Genomic DNA, 27,252 nt, shown 5'->3' with positions numbered 1-27,252 from the left:
ATTTTGTCATTGAGTTTACAACTCATTGAAGGGAAAATGTATTCACTTAGGGAAGACTAGAGCAGCAGCAACAGCAGGTTGGGCTAGCCGAAGACAGATGAAGCTGGTTTGACGGATGGACAGTGAGAGGTTTCTACACTCCAATAAACAAGAGATCTCAGAAAAGGACTTTTGTGCTGTAATTGCCAGTCTGTTTGCCTCAGTCCCATCCTCGGAGAGATGGAGAACAGCTGCTAAAGTCTCTTTTGCTTAATGATGCCTCTTTGGACACAGTTATTGGGTAATTAGAGAGCCTTCCTTTCCCACAGTCTGAAGAGGCACAACCTTTGCTCATGTGTCACGTTTTCCAAACAATCAAACTTTTGCATTATAATTCTCAAAATCACTTTTCAATGATTTGTTTATCCTTCGGGCTGACTGTGACCAAAATCAAGATTGTGGTCAGATAATAAAATCATCACCGTTTAATCTCATGTGAAGTAACACTGGTACTTTTCTTTAATAGTTAATCAGAAGTCAGAGCTTAGGCATTTAACTAAAGGCCACTAAATTGGTGTAACTGAGGAAATCGCATTCTTTCCACCATTGTTGTCAAAGAACAGACACGGGTAGGCATGTGTGTACCTCTCACACACTCTCTAAAATAGTAAAGTTTGTTTGGGTTACAAGAAGCACTTTTTGGTGAATTGTTTTCAAGGCTTTATGTGGATAAGGTTAGCTGAGAAGACATCAAGCCACGGTGTCAAAGCAAGATGGGCCCCGCCTGGCCCTCTGCTGCAGTGCTTTTATAGTCCCCACTGCTGTCCAGGTATGTGTGAGGTGCAATAAACAGGGCTTGGTGTCTGTCTCCCTAGGAAAGAGTGGAATTATCAGGTGGTGCTCTAAATAATAAGCCTAGGCTTGAAATATATGCTTTAAATTAATACTGAGTCAATTCGTAGAACTTGATCCATTCTGTTCACATGGACTAAAAATAGCACTTAAAGCGCTGGTTCTCAATCTGTGGGTAGAAAGCCCTTTAGGGGTCAAACGACCCTTCCACCGGGGTCACCTAACATCATGGAAAACACAGATGTTTACATTATGATTTATAGCAGTAGCAAAATTACAGTTATGAAGCATCAAGGAAAAATAATTTTATGGTTGGGGGTTGTGGGAAGCCATGCCAAATTCTGCCATGTCAGAAATCCTGTGCTTAGGCTGCATGCTGTGACCTTCGAGTTGCTGACCTTTGTCTTATGAGGTCTTGTGTTCTAGGCTATCCTTGGACTATTTACCTTTGAAAGAAGTAGGGAAGCCCCAATGTGGAACCACCCAGAGGATCAAGGAAGTTCTTACAGGGAACTACTCAGAGAACTAGGAAGTTCTACAGGGAGAGATTTAGGCTATTGCATTCTTGCCCAGGGGCTAGGGTGAGTGAGATAAGAATAGATCCTATTGACCTTGCTCTATATATGTTCCTGCTAGTAGGCAATAAAGTGAATCTTGATCAGAAATTTCCTGACTTGATTCTTTATTTCTCGTGTCTCTGTATCCTACTTTCAATCCCCACTCCCTCTTTCAGGTGAACCCTGATTAGATTTTTCCCGTGGGCCGGGATCCGACAGGGGGTCAGCACAACACGAGGAACTGTGTTAAAGCATCCCAGCATTAGGAAGCGTGAGAAGCATGGACTTAGAGGGGCCAGGGAGATGGCCCAGTCAGCAAAGTTACACTGGACAAGCATGAGGAGCCCTGCACACCCTCCCGTGAAGTACGATTCTCACGAAGAAGGTTGGGCATGGTGGCAGGCTCTTGTAATTACAGTGCTGGGGAGGTAGATATGGGATGAGGCTCCCTGACAAAGTCCCAGGTCCTAGTGAGGGACTCTGTCTCAAAAACCGAAAGCAAAAGCAAAACCACTCAAGATTGAACCCTATGCACACACAAGTCTCCAAGGTATGATCACTTACATGCCAACCTCACGTGCTTTGCGGGCATGGGTAGAGCCACAGCACCATGTTCTGCTACTCTGTCCACCTACATTTCCAGCATTGCCCCTCTGCTGATGGGCCCCCGAGCACTCCAGGCATCTCCAGCAGCAACTGTCTCACTAGGAACCTGATCTTCAGCATCTGAAAGTCTAATGGTTCACCAACTCTTCTGGTCATTTTGATTTATCCTCAGAGAAAAAGTCCTTTTGTTTCTATTCCTTGTCCTAATATCTGTAAACATCTGACCAACAAATGAAGTATTTCTTGGAAATAGTGCAAACCGGGGCAAAAAAACTGAACAAATAGCTGAAAAATCTGCATTAGGCACAGAAACTGATATGTAAGCCTGGGAAAATATCAAAGAACTGAGAACTGCATAGTCACATCTGTGTCTGAACACTTCCAAGTTTATCTACCCACTGTGGGGAACCTTAAAGCAATGAGAAGGTCCATGCATGCAGAACAGTGAGAAGGTCCATGCATGCAGAACAGTGAGAAGGTCCATGCATGCGGAACAGTGAGAAGGTCCATGCATGCAGAACAGTGAGAAGGTCCATGCATGCAGAACAGTGAGAAGGTCCATGCATGCACAACAGTGAGAAGGTCCATGCATGCAGAACAGTGAGAAGGTCCATGCATGCAGAACAGTGAGAAGGTCCATGCATGCAGAACAGTGAGAAGGTCCATGCACGCAGAACAGTGAGAAGGTCCATGCACGCAGAACAGTGAGAAGGTCCATGCACGCAGAACAGTGAGAAGGTCCATGCATGCGGAACAGTGAGAAGGTCCATGCATGCGGAACAGTGAGAAGGTCCATGCATGCGGAACAGTGAGAAGGTCCATGCATGCGGAACAGTGAGAAGGTCCATGCATGCGGAACAGTGAGAAGGTCCATGCATGCGGAACAGTGAGAAGGTCCATGCATGCGGGACAGTGAGAAGGTCCATGCATGCGGAACAGTGAGAAGGTCCATGCATGCAGAACAGTGAGAAGGTCCATGCATGCAGAACAGTGAGAAGGTCCATGCATGCGGAACAGTGAGAAGGTCCATGCATGCGGAACAGTGAGAAGGTCCATGCATGCGGAACAGTGAGAAGGTCCATGCATGCAGAACAGTGAGAAGGTCCATGCATGCGGAACAGTGAGAAGGTCCATGCATGCAGAACAGTGAGAAGGTCCATGCATGCAGAACAGTGAGAAGGTCCATGCATGCAGAACAATGAGAAGGTCCATGCATGTGAACAGTGAGAAGGTCCATGCATGCAGAACAGTGAGAAGGTCCATGCATGCGGAACAGTGAGAAGGTCCATGCATGCAGAACAGTGAGAAGGTCCATGCATGCAGAACAGTGAGAAGGTCCATGCATGCAGAACAATGAGAAGGTCCATGCATGTGAACAGTGAGAAGGTCCATGCATGCAGAACAGTGAGAAGGTCCATGCATGTGGACAGTGAGAAGGTCCATGCATGTGGACATTATCTTACTGCGTCATGTTACAGCTTAGCAGTTCATTTGGGTTTGAGTAAGTCCCCAAAAGCTTAAAAAGGGGACTAAAAGAGTTTTAGTTCAACACATTGCTAAAAAGTAATGTCAGATAGTTGTATGTTTCCTTATTGTAATTTTCACATTGTCTTAAAAATTGTGTTTATGTGTGTTTGTGTGTGTGTGTCTGTCCGTCTGTCTGTAGAGATAGCTTGCAGATAGTTAAGATAGTTAAGTCAAGTATTTGAGTCATTCTCGGCAAAGTGGGGAAAGTGGTTTACACAACTGTCTGCTGAGGCCTATCTAAGTCCAGCACACAGAGGCTGTCTCCCGCAACTGTCGATTTTGACAGCTGTCAGTTTCCAGGTCTGATTGCTTTATCTGGGCCTCGCCAACACCACATTAGTATCTTCAGAAAATGGGCCGTGAAAGCTGCAGTTGCACTGTCCTAAATCAATTACTGCATTCTTAAGCTGGCAGTGTGTTCATCTGTGGGCACAGAGACAGCCGGTAGGGGACTGACTAGGGTATAATGTCATGTTTGGGGGAGGGGGGAAGAGAGGAGAGTGTTTCTTGCTTAATGGGTTGGTACTAAGTAGGTGGGAATGGCTTCTAATTAGCCAACAATTGCTGTGTTTTCTACTTTCCTTCCTCCTCCTCTTCCTGCCGGTCACCAGCTGCCAATCGGCCCCCCCTCCCGTTTCTGGATTTTTTTTTTTTTTTTTTGAGTTCATTGCTCATTGCAGTGGAAGCCTTTGTTTAAGAAAGAGGGCTCCCAGGGTCTCAGCTGCCTGGGTACAGCTTGCAGCCTACGATGAGTAGCAACTGTCAGTTTATTTTATCTCAACCTTTTCATCATTCGGCTGAAGCTGATCGACTGAACCCACCTGAGAGACCTGAGGATGCGGATCCTACAAGTCATTAGCTGGGACTGTGCAGCCTTTCACTGCAGAGCGAGTCAACCCAACACTTCCCGAAATGCAGTCCACCTTAACCCCATGTTGCCCCTGGAACACACAAGAAAGCTGGCCCCTTTGTGGTTCAGAGATGAACTGACAGGAGATGCTTCGTTCAACGTACAGTTCTATGAGCCGGTATATTTTGCTTTGGCCAAGGGACAAGGACAGTGCCTCTGGTATATGGTTAGATATAGTGATCTCCCTATGGGGAGAGAGCCTATGGTAGTATACAGTAATATTTCAGCCACAAGACAAGAAAATATGAAATTGAACAGTTTACAAAATGGCTTTTATAATATGAGGTGTTAAACCTCATTATTTACAAACATTGACGAATGAGGTTGGAGCCTTATTTTATAGGCATGTGACATATGAAGTTGTTTCTTTTCGTATTTAGTTAGTGTGCAGTGTGTGTGTGTGTGTGTGCATGCACATGTATGTGTGCTTGTGTGTGTGTGTGCATATGTGTGTCGTAGCACATGTATGGAGATTAGAGGACAACTCTCAGGAGTGTTCTTTCAACCTATGGGTCCCAGGGATCGAGCTCAGGAAGTCAGGTTTGGCAACAAGCACCATAAGCCGCTGAGCCGTGTCACCAGCTCTACTGTGGTTTCTCTGTGGGGCTCACTAGGTTTCATCTTACAACTAACCAGAGAAAATCTTCCTGAGCAAATCAGCAGTATTTGGAAAATCATTTCCTCAAGAAACTATTGAGCCTATTGTGTCCAGAATGCATCTAAAGGGAATGAAAGCCATGTCAAGAAAATCCTCCTGAAAAAGCACAGTGAAAAAGCAGTGGCACCCAGGCTACTGGCAAGGGTGTGTCATTTACTGCTTGAAAGCGTGGAGTGACAAATGGGTCACATTTAGCTATAGCCAATGTGGGTAGACCAGCTTGTTAGGGAGGTAAAACAGGGTAGAAAAAAGTAGATTGTTTTAGGTGAATCGGGACACGAGAAGTGGTGACACGGCGTTGGACCGGAGATGGTGAGTGTTGAGAAACCGTGAAGCACAATCAGGTTGGTCCTGAGTACGAAACAGATGAAGAACCAGAGCATCTAAGGCAGGCGCGTGTGAGGACAAAGCTCCTGACCAGAAGGCCTTGCCACGTCTCCCATGTGAGTAACAACTATGTCCCTGAGAACCAATCTGCTAAGAAATGCTGTGCCTATAAGGGAAACACGTTGTATAGATGTCACCCAGATGCAAAGAACAGCGTACACTAACAGGCACAATGAGTTTGAGGATGAGAATACTTTGTTTTAAAAAAACCAGTACATGGTGGTGGGGAGGGCTGGAGAGATGGCTCGGCAGTTAAGAGCGCACTGGCTGCTCTCCCAGAGGATCTGGGTTCAGTTCTCAGGACCCACACGGCAGCTCACAACTGTCTGTAACCCAGCTCCAGGTGATTTGGCACCCTCACATAGACACACATGTAGGCAAAACACTATTGCACATAAAACAGATAAATCACCAAAAATAATTTAAAAACCCACCACATGGGTTTATATACTTTAGTGAAGTGGCATTCAGTCAGGAGGAAAAGCTAACTCCATGATCAGCAAAAATATCAAAAGATTAAAGAAACTTAAAATCAATTCTTATATACAAAATCAAGCTTGAACTGAAAGAAACTGAAAGGTCCCAGCATTAGAGGCCTGTATCCATGAATTCTGAGAGCCCTGACACACTCATGGTAACTCCACACCAGCCTCGTGACGCTTGGATTCCACCTTGAGAAGCTAATGTGGAGTTTAACTTTCCACAGGTATCTTTAAAAAAAAAAAACAAAACACCTGTGAATAACAGAAAATGCAAACGGGGTGTCCTGGCTCATGAAGGGGTACATCTGCTGTTTGCTTTTTTCCTTGTAAGGATCTCCTACTTGAAGCAAAAAGCCTAGCTAGGAGAGCATGCAGCAGGGGGTAAGAGGTTGCGTCACAGGTGGCAATGCTGTGCTTGCCCAAGTTTTAGTTCGGTTCCGTGTTCTAGTCATGACTGGTCTTTGCAGGGCAGCTGAAGTGATGGTTGAAAAGCCAACCATCATGGTCTTTCTCACCTCTGCTTATTTCCTCTTCCCCTGTTCCTCCCTGGACTTGCTCAAGCCACATTGGTCATCTTGCTGTTCCGTGAGTGACCTAGTCTTCCCTGGATACCCCCTCCCCAGAAGACCTTGCTTTTTCCTTTGCTGTGTCTGCTGGGGCTGGGGGGTGGGGGTGGGTGCTTCTTGGAAGTTTCTGTCTGGAACAGTCCCCTGCACCACTGGGATCTCTCTTCTTATGCTCTCCTCACCCTCTTTCTTTATAGTACTTGCCGCTATTTCTAGAGGCCACCTGCTGGCACCTAAATGTGCCTCCATGCCGTCAAGATCTTAATACCCTATGAGCATACGCAGGGGGGGAGGTCCCCCTCAGTCACAGTCACATGGGAGAGGAGTAAGGGGAAAATGTGAGGGAGGGAGGAATGGGAAGATACAAGGGATGGGATAATAATTGAGATGTAATATGAATAAATTAATAAAATATATTAAAAACACTGAAAATAAAAGATTCCCAACTTTATAAACATAGGTGGAAGCTGAGGTGCGTGCTCACTATCCGGCTGTATGTAGGAGCTAGGGGCAGCGATGTATGGCTGCGCAGAACCCAGCCCTAGAGGCGTGGCACCAGGCAGGGCTCCCTACTGTAAAGCTGTCTTAGTATTTCCCATGACAACAAATTAACCCACCAAAATATGTCCATTGTTACAAACCCTTTCCTGTGGACTTCTTACTGTTATATAAACTTGGATTTGATACATGCAGACCTGAAAGATTTGTTACCCGCCTTTTTATTCGGGAGGCCTCTCTGGTATCTCTGCTGCTTAGTCTGTATACATATACATATGCACAGGCAAGCCTAGGTTCCCTTAAGCATAATCATAATTCTATCTAATTGTTGACTTATCTCTTCAATTTGATTTATTCATGAATGTAGGTTTTCATTCACAGGTATATTTAATTTCTGTAGAGAGCATTATCTTTTCTTTCTTCAAAAAGGTTTGCAGAGGAGTCAAAAAAAGTAATCTTGAAGATTGCCTTACCTTATATTTCATAAATTTCATTTCTCGGAGGAGGCTACTCAGTAGAAAGCTAAGACTAAAAAAAAAAAATCTGATCCGTGTTAGATATAGAAAGTGACAAAATTATGCATAATTATCTATGCAATTACACTTGCCTGGGCTTGAGGATTTTTAGCCAGGAATGCTTAATAACATTTGCATGGTTAAATGAGACAGCAGAAACAATGGAAAGGGCCTGAGGGCATGGTCATCTGTTTGAGCATCCACTTGGATTTCCAACATAATTAGTCATATAATTGTGTGCCTAAACTTAGTGGATCCATGTAAGTAATTATCAATTATTAAAAAGCAGTGCTTGTAATGTTTTTCTCTCCACTTCCTGCCAATCAAATTACCAAGGAACATACTATGTTCATGTTTCACCACATAAAACTAACCGTGAAGCCTTGGGTGAAGGTGCATGAATTCGAATGGAGGGGCAGCCACTTGGACATCTCCGTTTCTCGGGATTATTCTTGCTATCCGGTCATAACCAACCCTGAAGGATCTGACGACACTGCCACAGTACTTCTGAGAGTTCAGGAAGGAAGTACATTCACGTATGTTGATAGTGACTCCGAGATGCATCTTGGAAGCAGTGACACAGCTCAGAGCGGAGTGGGGCTAAAAGGACAAGATGCAGATGTATTTCTTCTCAGTAGACTCTGGTCCAGTGTTTCCCATATGGTTTACACTGTCCTCAGCTCCAGAAGCTGCCATCATCCATCGGTTGACATTCAAGCCAGTGTCATGAGAGATTGCCATTAAAAAAAAAAAATCTAGTTTCCTAATAATTATGCCAAAGAATCCAAGTTATACAACATCTGCTTTCACCTGAGAGATAAAATAGTCCTCCCCTGGAGAAAAGTATGCCAAATGGTCAGTCCTGAAAACATACACACAAATAACATTATACAGATGGGGAAAGTTGTACTGATGAATTTAGGAACACACACACGCACATGTGCACACATACACATATATTCCACAAATGGATGTACCAACAGTTAATAAAAAAAGGCCACAAATTTGAATGAGAGCAAAGAGGGGTGTGTGTGAGGCTTTAGAGGGAGGAAAAGGAAGGAAGAACTGATGACATTATAGCAAATGTCAAAAATTAAGAAATAAAAATTCATGTCCAAGGGGGAGGGATGATGTAATTATATTTATTACATTTTAAAAATGATAAATATTGTAAAGATTAAAAACTAAGTTAAAAATCACGAGGATCTTAGAACAACAACAACAAAAAAAAAATTAAAGAAAAGTGAATTCTGGAACCAGGTTATGTTTAGAAAGAATTAGAAGCTAGGCACCAATGGTGGGTTGCTTCTTTTGTTCAGAAGAAATTTTGAAATGAGACAGTAACAGAATTACCCTAACAGAGCTTTACCGAAGACGGGTGACTTATACCTAGGAGACCCAAATTCTGCCACAGGTAGAAGGATTTAGCTACATTCCTAGTATGTCTTATCCATGGCCACAAGTTAGAGATGTAGCTGGATGGCGGGAGAAACACTTCTCTGGCAATGAAACAAATATGACCCGGTGACAGTCAAACGCTGACATGGCTCTGGCGTTAACCTTGGCTTTGCATGGCTTAAACATAAAGGACTGCCCATAAGCTTCTCGAATCACCAATAAAGACACAAGGAAAACAAAACCAGAGCAGAGAAGCCTAGCTACACTTTGCGTGGGAGAGGTACACCCAGTGTGACTACACTTTGCGTGGGAGAGGTACACCCAGTGTGACTACACTTTGCGTGGGAGAGGTACACCCAGTGTGCTCTGGAAAGTGAAGCCTGCACACTGCCAGCTACCAGGCTCTGTGAGTGGAATCTAAAAGAAGGATAGTTTTTGTCTGAGCAATCAAGAATTCTCTTTTATTGAGCCAAGGCAGCAACAGAGAGGGAGATTCTCGGAGTGGGGGAGAAAAGCCTCTCAACCCATGGGAGCTGGAGTCACATTGGTATTTTCCAAAGAAGTGAGTTTTAGCTTCTGAGGAGATGCTTTCTTCTTTAGGAAGTAACTTGTTACTTGTGTTGTGGAAAATAGATGGAGGCTGGGGATGTGTATTTGAATGAGGAAAGTGAAAATCCACACACGAATTCTTCTGTTTTCTTTTAGATTTTGGCTGCAATTGAGTAGTGTTTTCTTCTTTTTAGACACCCCTCCTTTTGGCATTATGGTTTGTTTCATATAAGTTGCAGAAGGCAACTCATGCTTGGTGCTTGCGAAAACCAGACTCGTGTGAACAACTTAAATAAGGGTAACAGAAAGAGGGCACGCCAGTTTTCTTCTTTTGCATGCACATGGAGCACATAAGGATGCATTTTAATGTTTTTCTTCTTTTGCATGCGCATGGAGCACATAAGGATGCATTTTAATGCTTTCATCCTGTTTGTCTCATCCAACTTGTTTGCTGTGACTAGAAATGGGCATGTAACACAGCATTTTTAAAAAGATTTATTTGTTTATTTATACAGTACACACGTGTTATTTATTTATACATGTGTGCCTGCACGCCAGAAGAGGGCACCAGATCTCATTACAGATGGTTGTGAACCACCATGTGGCTGCTGGGAATTGAACTCATGACCTTTGGAAGAACAGACAGTGCTCTTAGCCTCTGAGCCATCTCTCCAGCCCATAACACTGCACTTTAAGAGTCTCTACCTTAAAAAAAAAAAAAAAAAAAAAAAATCCACAGGCCGACTGATAGACTATAGACACACACTTTGCAGATTTTCCTGCACAGAGATGGCTGCCCCAAGTCTCTCACTGGTACTCTGACTGCTGCAGTCCTGGAAGCCAGTGGAAAGGGTCCCAGTGCTTCCAGAGTCAGAGGGGCCTAAGCTATATGGAAACCTATGCAGGAAGTAGCCATCAAGATCCTATATGCCTTCTAGAAGCCTTGTGTTATTAAAGCCCCAGGGCCAGCTGTAGGATACCTCCTTGTGAGCACTGGTAAGGGGAGTCTGAGAGATCACCTCCCAACAAAGCCTGCTACTCTTAGTTGCTCACCAGGACTAGATGAGAAGACCCCATCGCTGAAGGAACTACACACCTTGACTACAAGACCGAGAGGTCAAGCCAGGACTGAACTGGAAGCTTCCCTGATGCTGACTAGCCCTCATGGTCCTGAAAGGTGCTATCAATGCTGTGAGGAGGAAAGGAACCAACAGTTTCACCCACCTGTGTATCATCCTGTTAGGCAAGGCGTGCCTCCCAAGGCAATAACGCTGTGACTGTTACAGGAGTAGCCAGGTGCTCTTTGTGTAGGTAAGAGGCTTGCCCCTAGTAGGGGATCGTTGTTTGATAGTGTAAATGCAGAGAGACAAAACAAAACAAAAACTCACGCTTGATGAGGGCTTCCACTCTAGTGGGGAGACTGTGACTGTTTATTACCGTCTTTAGTTTGTCATAGCACCAAACTGCCTTCTAATCTGTGTTTATACCCACATGCAAGTGTTAATCTCAGCCTTAACCAGAGATGCTTCTCTTTGTAATGAATGGTGGTGAACACAGAGCTGCCTGGCTGCTCAGGGTGCTGGGAGCAGGTAACCCTTGACTGCTTAGGCTTAAGCAAGACATACCACTCCCTCAAAAGTTTAGGGAAAACTGCAGAAGAGGGGGCAGGAAGAATTTTTAAGAACAAGAAAGAAGGAAGAAGGGCTGTGAAATGCTGGCTTCTGGCATGACACAAGCAACACAGCCGGGAGCTCACAGGAGCCTTGGCTGCCTGTCATGGCCTGTCCACAGTCACATGGACTCCCCAGAGCCTGGGGAGGTCCTGCCTCTCCCTCCTGATCTACTGGTTACCGATGAGCTCTGGAGGAGAGAGGAAGTCATCCTTTGCAGTTAGTTAGCCATGGATGTGCCCACTGGACTCCAGTGTGGCCTCTGAATCTCTCCTCATAGAGATGGCCCTGGTTAGACTCAGTGAGTTAAAACAAAACAACAAAACACTCAAGGGAGAAGGAACTTGCCAGGAAGTGAAGGTGTAAAGGCAGCTGGGTGGGAATTCAGAGACAGTGAAGTGAAAATATTCAGAATATACTACGTACATTTATAAACCAGTCAAAGAACAAATTAAATAAAAGTTTTCCCTTTAAAGCCTGCTTGTTCGATACCACATGCCGGCGAGGATGTGGGGAGAGAGGAACACTCCTTCATTGCTGGTGGGAATGCAAACTAGTACAGCCACTTTGGAAATCTATCTGGTACTAACTCAGAAAAATGGGAATAGGGCTTCCTCAAGACCCAGCTATTCCACTCCTTGGAATATACCCAGAAGATGCTCCAGCACACAACAAGAAAATTTGCTCAACCATGTTCATAGCAGCCTTATTCATAATAGTCAGAACATGGAAACAGCCTAAGTGTCCCTCAGTAGAAGAATGGATAAAGAAACTGTGGTACATATACACTATGGAATACTACTCAGCTATTAAAAACAAGGATTTCCTGAAATTTGTGGATAAATGGATTGAGCTAGAAATGATCATAATGAGTGAGTTAACCTCGAAGCAGAAAGAATCAAATGGTATATACTCACTTATATCTGCATACTAGCCCAAGGGGCATGTCCCACGAAAGCCTTCACTTACCAGGAAACTGGGACAGAGGGGAGGACATCCTATTGGGACTCTAGATGAGAGAAGCATGGGAGAATAGCAAAGTAGAAGGATCCAGAGGGTCCTAGAAACCTACAAGTAGAACATTATGATAGGCAGATTTGGGCCCAGGGGTCCTGCTCAAACTAAGGCACCAGCCAATGACAATACAGGCGGTAAACTTCAAACCCCTACCCAGATCTAGCCAATGGGCAGAACATTCTCCACAGTTGAGTGGAGAGTGGGGTATGACTTTCTCACATACTCTGGTGCCTCACATTTGACCATGTCCCCTGGAGGGGGAGACCTGGTGGCACTTAGAGGAAGGACAGCAGGTTACCAAGAAGAGACTTGATACCCTATGAGCATGTACAGGGGGAAGAAATCCCCCCCAGGAACAGTCATAGGGGAGGGGAATAAGGGGAAAATGGGAGGGAGGGAAGAATGGGAGGATACAAGGGATGGGATAACCATTGAGATGTAACAAGAATAAATTAATTAAAAAAAAAAAAAAAATAAAGCCTGCTTATTAGCCTGTTGGATAATTCCATGATTGTCTCTTCATATTTATGGTTATTAAGCTATAAAAAGTATCCAATCGCAGTAGAATATGAGGGCTTAGTTATGAATGTGACCTTTGCATATTCCTTGAAAGGGTGAGGTAAGCTCATGAGAAATGCAAGCAAAATATGTACAGTAGAAAATGCCTTGATACTAAACTCTGGGTGCAACATGAAGCCGGCATGACATGAGAGCTGCGAGGCCAAGCTGTGACGTTGCTTGCTTTTCTTGAGGAGCACTGCACGAGTCTTGAAGCCATGATGGTGATTTTCCCATCCACGTAGACCTTCCCTTCCATCATGCCTCGCAGCCACTCACTGCTGTGCTCATCTGAGTTAGCATCTTATTTCTCCAATGTCATTTACACTTGGCCTCAGCGAGAGAGTGTGTGGAAATCCTGTCACTGACCCATTTCTCAGCAGTGATGTCACTCATGGCGTTGGCATTTAAGTGGCTGTAACTGCCTGCCGAGGTCAACCCTGCTGCGGTGTGGAATGAGGAGAGCTTTCGTTTCTATGCTGCGGTGTCTGCGGTCACAATATGTCTTACTTTTCCCCATTAAGAAAGCAAACATTTCCTTGACTGTGAAGATATCTTAGGCATGGGGAGTGGTTGGTATTCTGGCGAATTCAGTAGAAGTTCATAGGGCTTTGAGCCTTCCAGAACCCAACAATTGGAGTTGCTTCAGGAGGGAATAATTTTACTGAGGTCTAATAAACTTGATTTTTTTTTTTTTTGACCGTCAGTTTTTAGACTCAGGAAACTCTTAGTGTTGGAAGGGAAGGGCAGACTGTATGAACCATCCCGACCCTCTCCCAATATTAGAAGAATCCGAAGGTGCCTGTTCTTGCTGTGCTCCCTATGAAAGCCACAGAGATGAGAGTGTTTTGCTGGTGAGTCACCATTCCATTTCATCTGGGGACCTCAGTGCTCTCACACTCAATTCCCGCAGGGGGTCATGTTCTCTGCTTAAAAGAATATTGGCAGTTCTTTGAGCTAATGATCTGTTTGGAGGATGGAAGTCTCCAAGGTGCCAATAACTGCACAGCGTTCATAATGTATCTTTCAGGTCTTTGATCTGTTTTTTTTTTTTTTTTTTTTTTCTGAATATACGGGACCCTCAATAGCAAGATTAAAGGTGCCTCTTCCTACAAGGAAGGCAAAAGTTGAAAACTTAAAAGCTGCTCAGATTTCCAAATAGTATTTTTGTACGATTTCATTTTGTCAACATCCTGTTTGGTGAGCACCGTCCTTCATTCATGTGATAATTGGATGGTAATCCAAACAGTGTGGAGTTGTAGGCTCCCCAAGGAAGCGTTGAACATGGGGTTAAAAAGTGCTTAGTGCCAACTAGCCTGTGGTTGGGCCTATGGACTCATCTCGGATTCCATTTGATTCAAATACTTACTTGGGACCCCATAGGTGTCAAACATGACATCTTCCTTCGTAGCAAATATTGAGAAATTGGGATGTATGTTTGAGAGACTCATGTTCTTAACTGAGCAAAGTAAAGTGATTAAAAATGGTCATGGTGGGAAAAATAAAATGAACCAGCTTGGAGAGAAATGAACGGTATTTATTGAGGTCAGAGAAGAGGGTGTAGCCAAGTGGGAGGGGCTTCCAGCTTCCCTATCCAAGAACCTGGCATCACCTGGAAGTGCTGTGTGGCCAGGGCTGGGGTGGGGTGTGGGCAGCGGAGCAGTCAGGAAAGAATGGGTTCAGAAAGAGGCCTTTAACCAGAACCCAGTGAAGAGCCAGGGAGGGTTTTTGTTTGCTTGTTTTTAAATTAATTAATTAATTAAATCACCCAGCAGCAGTGCCTAGAAACAGGTGCTGAGACTCACAGCCAAACATTGAGCAAAGCACAGGAAGCCTTATGGGAGAGTGGAGGAAGGATAAAGGACCTGGAGGGGATAGGCACTCTGTAAGGAGACCAACGGAGCCAACTAACCAGGGCCCAGAGTGGCTTGTGAAGACTGAAGCACCAACCAAGGACCATGCACGGACTGGACCTAGGCCCCCTACACAAATGAAACGGATGGGCAGTTCAGGTGTCAATGAGAAGTTTTAAACACAGTAAAAGTGAGGAATATTCTCAAAGTATTTTTAAGGCCAACTTTAGTGTACTTTGAACTAAAAATACACATACGCAAACAAGCACGCATGCTTAGTAATTCCCTATCAGTTTTATCTCCAAGAAGAAAAGTGGCCCTTTACAATGTGACATGTGTCAACAGAAAGAGGGCTCAGTCTTATTCATACTTGTCTGAACGATTATTAATTTTTACTTCTACCGGGATGTAGCTGATCCCTGCACAGAGCTCTGAGCTGTGCGAGATGGAGCAGCGATGCATGTGATTTCTACAGCGCTCCGAGAAAGGCCACATCCTCCCCTGATACAGACCACGAGCCTTAGTGTCTGAACCACACTGTGCAAGTGCATGGTTTGCTCCTGCTCCCAAGTCCTTAAGGAAAAAAATATAACCTCTTAAAAAACTAAAGCGCTGTACATGTAAGAGGTGCAGAAGAACCAAAGCAGGAGGTTTTTCAAAAGCTGAAAACAAGGTGCTGACAGACAGACCTGCAACTCATCAGAAGACAGTTTCCCCCCCAGAGAAATATTTTTTCTTCACAGTACCATCGGGATGGTGAGAGCTTATTCAAGACAAACCTGAGACCTTAGCTGCTCACTTGTCCTCTGCAGACTGAACTTTTATCGGTGTAACCCGGCTAACAGGAGTCATCACCCCGTCCCCCCTCGCCTCCCAACACCTCCCAATCAGTTCCTGACATTCTGTGCAGAAAACACAAAACGTCTCAGAAGTGGGTAACTCCCAGCTGTGGGATGAACTGTCACACATGTGACAATGAGCCAACGTCTACCGGCAGCCAACTAATAATTACTTATGGATATTTTGGGGGCGGTTGAGGATTCGGAACTTCACTCAGCTGTGTGTTTTGAGATTTTGTCATCTTTTTTTTTCTTATAAAAGAAAGTATTTAATTGGGGGTTCGCTTATAGTTTTAGAGGATTAGTCCATTGTCATCATAATGGGGTAGGCAGGAACATGGCCCTGGAGAAGCAGTTGAGGGCTACATCCTATTCCACAGGCAAGTACAGTGGCATGGGCTTTTGAAACCTCACAGATCACCCCCCAAAAGACACACTTCCTCTAAGAAGTCCACTCCTCCTAATCCTTCTAATCCTTTCAAACAGTTCCGTTCCCTGGTGACTAGGAATTCAAACATATGAGCCTGTGCGGGCCATGCTTAGTGAAACCACCACACTGATCTGGTTTTATTTCTATTACTGTGATTACATTTTTATTTATTTATTTTAGCAATTTATTCAGATTACATCCCAGTTCTTATCCCCTCACTTGTATCTTCTCGTTCCCAACCTCTCCCCCTCTTTCTCCCTATTTCCCTGCCCTCTGACAGAAGGGAACCTCCTCCTCCACCATATGACCACAGACTATCAGGTCTCATCCAGGTAGCCTGCTTCCCCCTCCTCTGAGTGCCACTGGGCCTCCAAACCAAAGGGAAGTGGTCAAATCGTGGGCAGCAGAGCTCAGGTCAGAGTCAGTCCCCACTTTCCCCACCACTGTGGAGAATGCTCTGTCCATTGGCTAGATCTGAGTAGGGGGTCTAGGTTTACAGCACGCATTGTCCTTGGTTGGTACAGCAGTTTGTGCAGATCTGCCAGCCTTGATGGTCTTCTGTGGGGTTCCTGGACCCTCTGGGTCCTTCTGCTCCCCATCTTCTTATTGTACATGAGCTTGGAATAAAACTTCCCCTTATTTCACGAGGCTGCAGCATTAGCTGGTGCCTACTACCCTAAGTCTGTAAAACACTTTGTGCTTCATTTACTGTTTTATTTTACGGTGGAAACAGAGCCTTGCCTCCTTTAAATGATCTAACTGGGAGACACCTTATGGATTGTGAGCTATGATCCTACTTGAGATTTTAAATTTTAATAATTTTCCAAATTGTTAGAAACATCTTACACTAGAAATCTTGGTATTCGGGGTGGGCAACATGGCTCAGTGGCTAAAGGTGGTTGCTACTATGCCTGGTGACTTGAGTTTTGTCCCTAGAATCTAGTGAGGCTTGCCTTCAGAGCGGACCCTTACACTCACCCTAGCTGTTCATACCGAAAGAATTTAATCATTCACAAGAAAAAGCAGCATGAAGAGACACTGCTATAAAATGTTTTCCAACTATCCAAATTCAAGATAATAAAAGTATTAACTACCATCATGCGTACTAACGTGCCTCTAATTGTCATCCATATGTCGTATGAGTGGATATTATTAAAAGCTATAAGCTGGTTTCACTTGCCTATTCCATGGTGTAAATTATTCCTCACAACAGTTTTGTGCATAGCGTGGCCTCCAAGATTACTGGGAAGTGACACTTGGAAAACAGCGAATGACAGGTTGGTAGGGCACATCACTCCCACGGTTTCTAGTTTCTCTTAAACGTTGCTGGTATGACATGGCACAAAGAGCACACTCGACCTCCAAACGGTACCTAGTGAACCAACCCAAAGCTACCAAGCACATTCAGGTCACCACCGTGTGAATGAACCTTCCCAGCAAATGCCTTAGCCATGAAAGACGATAGCAAATCCGAAACATCTCAGGAAACCGAAGCCTTACCCAGAACCGGGTCGTATTCGGTGTGGGTCCTGCTCTCCTTCCAGGCCAGCAGGCAGCTGAGGCTGTTCATATCTGCAGATTCGATGTAGCCGTTCATGGTCAGCATCATCTGGTGAGCTCTCGCTATCCCGTAGTGGACTTTGGTCTCATCCATCAGGGCTGTTGTCATGAGCTCCACCGTGACGCTGAAAGCTTGTTGGAAGTACTCGGTAGCCTTGCTGTACTTCCCCTAGCAAGAGAGAGAATAAAAACTGCTGAAAATGTTTTTTTCTTACCTCACCCACTTCACAGATTTGTTGATCTCACACACCCATTTTTGAAGAGAAAGAGTTGCCCTGATTGAGCAGTGGCCGCTCGATGGTAGGGCCAGTCTTGAAGTGAATTTAGTCAGAAAGCTGATGTGCAGCTGAGACACGTGAAGGGCATGGGAGCAGGAGGAAAGTGAACCAGTTGCCATAGGTTTTGGCACAGTTTTACTAATTATAGCATTGTAGTTATTCGATTAGACATATCGGACTGCCTTTTGTTTTTATTTGTAGCAAGAGGGCATTTGATGCAAAGCCAGTGGCCATAGTTGATGACTGCATGTCTCTGCAGCTGTTGGTCACTTCTCTTTCTTAGATGCACCCGCCATTGTTTAGCCAAAAACGTGGGAGAATCTAAATTTTAAATATGTGATAGTCGAATAATGACAACAAAAAACAACCACAACAGCAACAGGCTCATCTGAGTACCTTTGCCTTTGCTAAGTCCATTGTAACATTTCACATTTTAGAAATTTAACATTTTTTTTCTTCGTGGTCCTTTTACCTACTCTGAAAGCTCTTGTTCAAACTACAGCATTTGCCTCGCACACAGAAGCATCAAGGCCAGTAGCACGTGTTTCATATTTGTCATTAGCTGTCCCACGTCACCTCTGAGGACGACAGGAGTGCAACATCTATCTCCTCTAAACCTCCCAAAAAATCGCACACAGGCTTTTCCTTAAAGGAGAAAATGGCTTCTAAGTTTGACCTGTACTTGTGGAGACTCTTGACAAAACCATTTCTCACAGACTTAAAGCCCTTTGGGGTTCCTATCTCTTTCTCTCCATCGCTCTCCCAAGTTTGTGCTTCCACAGCCGTGTGTGATGTCCAGGCCTAGCTACTCATCAGTTCCGGTCTACAGTTCTACGGCACAGCAGGAGACTGCTGCTCATGCCTGCCTGCTCTGTGCTTGGGGAAACATTAGAAAGCGCTTCAAGGCTCCACACACAAACACAAAGCAGTGATATCAGGGAGGAATATTAGCAGTGCACATGTATAAAACCAATAAACAGTGGGTCTGGGAACATGGCTCAATGGACTGGTGACTGAGCCTCCTGCCTCCAGACAAAAGGCACAGTCTGTAGCATCCCAGGATCCTAGAGGTGAGGCAGGGGTCTGCAAAAAAGGCTGGTTAGCTGGACTAACCTGATTGTCAAGCTCTGGGTCCAGACAGAAACTTTACCCTAGGATATAAACTGAGAGGGACTGAGAAAGACGTAGGACTTCAACCTCCGGCCTCGACATGCGTGTGTACCCACACAGAAGTGCCCTCCTACATGTGAACACTCATGTAGGCTGAATGTGCCTTTCAAAAGAAACTTTACAGGGAAGACTGTTTCGCAGTACAAATTTAAGCCATATTCCCATACCCTGGGAAGGAAGCAAGAATTAAAACCACCACGAACACATCCTCATGCCACGCCCCAGCACAGAGGGAAGCAGCTTGGGCTCCACAGCCCTCTGCCATGGAGCTGTCTGACGACTGCCCACACTGACTGACTAAGGAGGCCCCTGCAAAGCAAGGAGTGGCTGCTCTCACATGCAACGCAGGTAACAACACTGCATGGCCTGCGTCCTTCAGGGCAGTCTGTGTGGACTCCCTATTCAGATTGATGCAAAGCCCCTTCATGCTGTATAGGTAATAATTATTTGTTGCTGTAAGCAATTTGTTCTTTTATATTGTCATAAAATGGTATTTATAATGAGAAAAGATTTGATTAAAACCATATTAAAGGTGGCATCTGTGTTCCAATTATATATGATTGAGAACCATGACAGATATTAAAGATGATGAAAATATGTATTATCTTCATAGATACCAATGAGATAGGACAAGTTACACACACACACACACACACACACACACACACACACACACAATTTGGGCAAGATATCCTTAAAAAAAGAAACATAAAATGAAGTATCTAATTGCTCCTGTTATATTTCTGAGCTTTAAGCTGTTTATTGATTTCAGTTGAGAGTTTGAATTTGGAAACTCAAGGGCTATATATTTAAGCTTCCAGGATTATTTAAAGACATATGTTAAAATGAAGGCATGCGTTCATTTGCTCAATCATGGGGCCACCACTATGGGTGAGGTTATATGACAGCCGGTGACAGCCAGCAGCAAGAGGTAGGGCAGGTGGCAGGTGGCAGGTGGCTTGCTTTTAGAGGAAACAGGAATGCTTGAATGGTGATTGGGCCTTATTTAACCCAAGTACTTTTTCTCCCTAGAAGTGTCATTAGGTAATTGCCTTCCCTTTCCTTCAAACTGTGCCTTGTATCCCATTTTTGGATAAGCAAACAGCTATGATAAACTACTACCAATGGAAGTTCCTCTAAAATACTGCCAAGTAAATGCAATATTCATTTTCAGATGTTATCATTTTTTAAAAAACATACCTTTTGGGAATGATTTTTCCTTAATGCTTATTGTATTTCCAGGTTCTTAATCCTAAAAAAACACTATGTAAATATAACCTCTTCTAAAACTCTATACAACTTTCTACAGATCATCTTTGTTTTCAAGTCATCTCTACTATAAATTTCTAATGATTCTAGAAATCAGCTCTGACCATCTAAAGTATAAGCTTGAGATTGTGTAGTTGATTATAGATGCATTAATCCACTCATGAGAAGACAACCCCAAGCAAGGCTCTGAAAACTCCCAATTCCAGAGTAAAAGCTCAGTGACATCATAGACCTGGAAGCAGAGTTTATAATAGAATTTTCATGCATTGTTCTGTTTCGTACCAGACCTCTCCTCTTCAGCACTCAGGGTAAATCAATCAGTCTCTATCAATCTCCCTCTCTCCCTCTCCCCCCCCCCCCTCCTCTCTCTCTCTCTCTCTCTCTCTCTCTCTCTCTCTCTCTCTCTCTGTGTCTCTCTCTCTCTCTCCTCTCACTTGTGTGTGTGATCTGTTTCTCTGTGGCTCTGAACTTGCATGTGTCATGGCACACATGTGGAGGTGAAAGGACAACTTTCAGGGATCAATTCTCTTCTTCTACCATGGGTTTGAAAGATGGAGCCTAGGCCATCAGGGCTGTGCAGCCATCTCACTGGTCCTGTGCTGCTGCTTTAACCCAGCCTTTCCCATCCTTCTAATTCTGCTTATTTTTACATCTTATTAAGAAGTGACACGTCTCATAAAGGGCAGATACTTGATTATCCCTCCTAAAACACTCTAATCTGCCCACTTTATATTAATTACATATTTACAACTAACATTTCATCAAAAGATCACATCTATGGAGTGGCATCGGAGGCTCATTTCCCCTGATTTTACAATAAAAGATTAAGTAAGATAAAAATGATGATGATGATGATGATGATGGTGATGGTGATGATTTTATTTTGGTTTTGAGACAGGGTTTCTCTGTGAAGCTCTGGCTATCCTGGAACTCACTCTTCAGACCAGGATGGCTTCAAACTCACAGAGTTCTGCTTGTTTCTGCCTCTTGAGTTCCTGGATTAAATGCGTACTGTCACCGCTATAAAGACTCTTTTTAAGTCGAATCATTTGAATTATAAAAATACCACTGTAATCACAGAATATGTTGATCACGGTATTTTTCAAATATTAGTTTTGCCTCCTAAGTTCCGTCTCACAACATTATATTTTGGAGCTTAGTGCTAAAACAAGTGCATGAACAACACGGAGGCAGAAAGGACGAGGTGCAGTAGCTGTGGGGGGGCTGTCCTAGATTGTTGAGTTTTTCTGGGATTAAACACCATGGCCAAAACCAACTCAGGAGGAAACGATGCATTTCCCCTTATAGCTTAAGTCCATTATGACAGGAAGCCAGGACAGGAACTCCAGGCAGGAACTGAAACGGAGAGAACACTGGTCCCTGGCTTGCTCCTCGTGTCTCACTGCTCCTGCTTTCTTATAGAACACAGGGCCTCTGTCCAGTGGCGTGGCACCACTCACAGAGGGCTGGGCTCTCTCACATCAACCACAGACTTGCCTACATGCCAGTCCAATGGAGGCAGTTAAGATTCCCTCTTCTCAGATGGCCCTCGCCTGCGTCAAATTCACAAAAACACAGCTAGCACGAGGGTCTTACAGGCACTGTAAAGAGTGGCAGTGGCATTCGATTTGCTTGTAAGGATTCAGGACAAGTTTTCCAAGTGATGTGATACCGTAGGAAAGTGGAAGGCCAACTGCGGGATTTTAGAAGTTGGAGAATGCTTTCTCGGGTGGGTGTTAAACTTTCCAAGGACCAAACACCAGATAATAAATCGCATTAGTGACATTAAAAACATTTGGCAAAACCTGAGAAAATGAAAGCATAGTTAGTTCTTCTGCTCGCTTCATTTTCCTTATCTTTCTGTCGTGAGGGAAATGGGTGAACACTTGGCACGTGTGCCATACAGAATCTCAGTGTTCAAAGTGTTTGGTAGGATGGTAAAGCCATAGCAACTCCTGCTTTGTGGTGTTTCTGAAGAAGCAACCCCATTAAAGAGCCAAAATCAAAAGATTTTGATTCAGTGTGTCAATTCAGCCACTCGGGGATTCAGTCCTCCTCTTTGACTGTAAGCGTCTCTAGCGTGAGTCTTGGCATCCCTGCCCACCACCACTTTATCCTGAAGCATCAGCAGAAGCCCAGTGTCGGGGTCAACAGAGCTGAAGTGGTCCAGGTAGAGGCAACTGACACAGCACAAGAAAGAGGGGGTTCCTAGGGGATGGACAGGGAGGGAAGAAAGAGGAAAAACAAAGTGGGAGATGGAAAGAGCAGAGACAAGGTGAGGGCAAGGATGAGATGTGCTGAGGGAGGAGGCAGGAAAGCAGGGGAGGGGTGGGAAAGCAGGGGAGGGGCGGGAAAGCAAGAGAATGAGAGGCCTTAAAATAATGAGCCCCTTTCACAGGATTCCCACAGCAGTCTCTGGGCAAGGAAAGGAATGGTGTTATGGTCAGCACATTGGCTAATTGTGGTGTCTTTGTGCTGTGAAAACCCATTTTAAATTTCCTTTTAGAATCACGGTTGGATTGACCTCCTCTCCTGGGGAAGGCGAAGGGACTAAGGGAGCAACAGGAAGCTGAGAGAAATTAGAGGACTTGACTTGCTTGCAGGAGTTTTCCCCAGAGCAGAAAAAACAAAATGACTTTCATTCATTTGTACTAACTTCAAACTCATTTTCTTAAATCTATCGGAGTGGCTAAGAGTGTGGCTTGGAATGTTACATCTGCTTTGAGTCTGGGAGACTAAATATGAATTGAGCTCTTGGAGGGTCTGGGATAGAGAATTGCTATGTTGGTGGAGCATAATCGTAGCAAGACTCACCCCACCTCCCCAGCGAAAGTCCAAGTTGCTGCCATTCCTAATTCAATTCCATTTTTCCTCGGTATTTACACTGTGTGCAGTGTACGTTTGCTTTCATATGGATTGTGCACCTGTTCATAGCATGTGTGCATGCATATGTATGTGCATACGTATGGAGGCCAGAGACCAACATCTACTTTCTCCCTTGACCACTTTCCATGTTATTTTCTGGAGACAAGGTCTCTCTTACTGAAACCTGGGGCTCACCGATTTGCCTAGGAGGGCTGGCTAGTGAGCCCCAGAGGCACCTGTCCTGTCCCCTGTTACTGGGGTTATAGTCTTGTGCTACCCACTGTTTTTTTTTTTTTTTTTTTTTTTTTGAGTGTGGTGCTGGGGACCTGAAATCATGTCTCTGTGCTTGCAAAACAAACACATTAATGACTTAGCCATTTCCTTAGCTTGTGTGTGTGTGTGTGTGTGTGTGTGTGTGTGTGTGAGAGAGAGAGAGAGAGAGAGAGAGACAGACAGACAGATAGACAGAGAGAGAGACAGAGACAGAGAGACAGACAGACAGACAGAGAGGGACTATGTGAGTTTATGTGCATCACCTGCACGCAGGTCCCTGCACAGGCCAGAAGATGGTGTCAGACCCCATGGACCTGGAATTATAGGCAGTTGTGACCTGCCTGGTGTGTGTGCTGGGAAGCAAAGCTCTTTTGCAAGAGCAGAAAGGAGTCTCAACTATTGAGCCGTCTCTCACGCTTCCTCCCTCTGTTAATTTTTAAAAAAAAAAATTAACATTTTAGTTGGTATATAAAACAACGGCTTTCACTGCGGCACTTTCACATGTACACATGTGTCACTGTACACGTGTGTCACTGCATCTTGTTTGTGTTCACTGCCCTCTGCTCTCCCCCACCTCAGGGGTGGTTCCTTCCTCAATAGTCCCCCCTCTGCTTTCATGTTATTTAATTTAATCCTTACAGTAACCCCATGAGATGAAAAAAAAAAATCAAAGCCCCCGAAGTGTAAATAACTTGTCCCAGGTCCCGAATCGTATGAGTGAGGGAGCTGGGCTTGTCACCCAAGCAGTGGGTTTCCACTGTAGGGCTTTTAATCACTGAGCACTCAGATTAACACAGACTGTATGAACACAGTTGGAGAATATAATTACCCTAAAAAATGATGGATCTGACTCATGATCAAAACAGCAATTATAACCAGAGAAACAGGCTTCTCCCATACAATTTCTAAAGGAGACCCTGGGTAACCGAAGATAATAAAATTGGTATTACAACTGGTGCATTTTCTAATCATGGCTCCTGGGATGCTGTAAAAAAAAAAAAAAAAAAAAAAAAAAAAAAAAAAAAAAAAAAAAAAAACCCACTCTAAATTTTCTTTGGAACTATTCTTAGGATTTTTGCTTCTTCTCTTAGTGGGGCTTAGCAAGGAGCATCTCAGTTGGGTTAAAAAATAAAAAGAGAGAGTTTGGACCAAGAGAGGAACAAAAGAGTAAGTTGATAAGAGACAACACTTATCACAAAGTGGCCTTGAATCTGAATATTTTCATTCTTCCGCACAGACGGTTACTTGGAATACAGAATGGCCATGGTCACAGCTGGTGGGGCCTGTACCCCAAGCAACACTGAACACCAGGTTAGGAGAAGTTCTGCTAGTCCCACTCCACGCCTTGTGTCTGAGCTACATCACAACGTCTCAGCCACTTCCGCACTGACCTGTGGGTTTGCGAGCGTACGAGAACCGACTTGAAACTCTGCAAGCTTTTACACATGCAAAGGACACAATGCTCACTTTTTCATTGTAGATGTCACCAAGCATCGTGCACGCTCGTATCACATCGAGGCTTTGGAAGTTGTTTCTTGCAATTTTCACAACCTTTTCCAGATATTTAATTGCTTCTGTCATCTCTCCTTGGCTAGAATAAAATGAGAAAGTGTTAGTGCGCCATCTCCTTAGTGTTGTAAAAAGAAGGGCTTCTGTGTCTTTGCTATAAAGAACAAGACATGGTCAGACTTAAAATGTACACATTTTATTAGTAGAACTGGCTTACCCCTGTCATAACATGCTATGAGTTAAAACTCAAAACTTTTTAACTTAATTTTTTGAATTCTATACAAGTATACCATTTTTATCTCATCCTCTCCCTATGCCAACTTCTCCCGTGTCCCCTTCGCTCCCTATGAAAATTCATAACCTTTTCCTCTTTAATAATTATCATTTTCACACACACCTCCCCCACCCACCCGAATACATACCTGCTTACCCCTCCACACCCACATACACACACAAACACACGTGTGCGCACACATGCGTACATAGCCTGCTCTGTCATCCATTTAATGTTGCTCATATGTGTATATTTTAGGGCTGACCACTTGGAGTTGGATAGCCTATCTGGGGCTCCTCCCTAGGGAAGACTGATTTCTGTCTTTCGGCAGCCTGTAGTTCTGCATCGGGGGTGGGGCCTTGTGAAGTGTCTCCCATCCACATCGGCATGTCAACTGGTGCTGTCACTTTCCTTTTAGGTGACCACGTTGTTGTGGTTACATGGGTGTAGCTTCCCTGTGTCTACTGAAGACATGACCTCATCATAATTGACATCCTGGTCCTCTGGCTCTCTCAGTCTCTCCAACCTCTCCTGCGTGATGCTCCCTGAAGCTTAGGTGCAGGTGTGCTGAAAACCCAGACGTGTAAAGCCCCATGGACTGTTGGTGTGAGTGAAAAGTGATACCATTGTTTTAGAAAACAGAGACAGTTCCTCAATGGCTGGAACACAGACTTGATGTGTGGTCCAGAAATTTAGCTGCAAGATATGCAACCAAGAGAAACAATCACGTGTCCACACAAAAATCCACACATTGATGTCAGAGCAGCGTTTTGAATAATAGCCAATGAGTGGACACCACCGAAATGCTTATCAGTTCAGATAATGGCTGAGAATGTGGTCTGTCCATACAATGGAATACTACCTTGAGGAAAAAAAAAATGAAGGGCTGATACATGATGAGACAGACAAAACTTGAAAACAGCAGGTGAAAAAAGTTAGACACAGAAGATTGTATATTGTGCATTCATTTTATACAGTGTGAGGAACGGACAAACCAACGAAGACAGAAAATAGGTTAGTGGCTACTCGAGGCTGGGAGAAGGAGATGGAGGGGAAGTAATGCTCCATACAGGGTTTCTCTGAGTGATAATGGAAAGTTCCTGAAATCAGAAAGTAGTCCTGGCAACAGAATCCTGTGGGTGTATAAAAACACTGAGTTGTGGAATTTAAAAGAATCAGTATAATTTTATGAACTGTATCAATAAGTCTCTTCTATTTGTTCCATTTTTTATTATGTTTCTTTTAATATATATACATTTATATTATTACATATAAGTGAAGTAAACTACATACAGCATATCTTGTTGAGTCTAAAATTCTGAATGAAAATCAATATCTATCATATGTTATCTCTATTAACTTAAAACATCTATCTAGAACAGAATTCTGCCTAAAAAAGGGCAAGCTTGGATGCAGACAGAGTCAATGGCCAAACTCTGCCAAGACAGGGTAAGCAAGTCCTCAATAGTTCCGGTCTCACAAATATGTCTGTCAGATATAGTTGCCTAGAAGGCTGAAAACGATGCTCCAATGTTATAGAGAGTTTTGAGTGACTGTTCAGGCAGTAAACTGTCATTTTCTTTATTTGGTTCACTCAGGTAATTAAGTTTTATTCCCACTCATGTCTCTGATGGGGTTGAAGACCAGATAGTTTAGTATTTCAATTAAGCTTAGTTGTTTAGGGTTTAAGATGTTTTTAGATCTAAATAAATCTTTTTTTTTTTTTTAACTTCTGAAAAAGTATATAACAGGTGAAAATGCTAGATGAACACAACTTGGGAGGATCTCTGAGTTTGAGGCCGTCCTCGGCTACACAGTAAGTTACAGGCCAGCCAGGGTCACACAGCGAGTGAGTCAACCAGTCCTACTGCCCTCCCCCCAAAAAAACCCCACACAAATGAATACTGTTCTTATGTCTCTCAGCATCAAAATTGCAGGCACCACTAAAGTACCATATTAAGTGGTATATATCCCAGCGAACTGCTCAAGATGGCTCTCTCTTTCCAGCTGAGCACATGGTATATGCTAGCCACTCAGATAATATGTTTGGAGGAAGGCATGGCTGAAACTTAGGAGAAAGACTGAGTCCACATGCAAGGAAAACTGAGGCAGCCTCAGTCAGGTGGGTGTTTGGCGTTCCTGACTAATTTCAGTCAGGGGACATAGTGAGATGAGAACACGGTGCAGCCGTAGGAGGTCTGCC

General features: G+C 44.1%; 1 protein-coding gene across 1 annotated transcript in view; it reads right to left on the bottom strand.

Annotated features, from left to right (window-relative positions):
- Ttc29 (tetratricopeptide repeat domain 29) overlaps positions 1-27,252 on the bottom strand; it is a 188,607-nt gene that overhangs the window by 47,604 nt on the left and 113,751 nt on the right. Inside the window, exons 9-10 of the mRNA XM_051168685.1 lie at positions 24,734-24,857; positions 17,352-17,580 (exon numbers count right to left, since the gene is read on the bottom strand). Coding sequence (XP_051024642.1) covers positions 17,352-17,580; positions 24,734-24,857 — 353 coding nt within the window. The remainder of the gene's footprint in view (positions 1-17,351; positions 17,581-24,733; positions 24,858-27,252) is intronic.

This window comes from Acomys russatus, chromosome 26, assembly GCF_903995435.1.
Source record: "Acomys russatus chromosome 26, mAcoRus1.1, whole genome shotgun sequence".
NCBI lineage: Eukaryota > Metazoa > Chordata > Mammalia > Rodentia > Muridae > Acomys > Acomys russatus.
The sequence above is the reverse complement of the archived record's forward strand: the minus strand, read 5'-3'. Positions and strand labels throughout refer to the sequence as shown.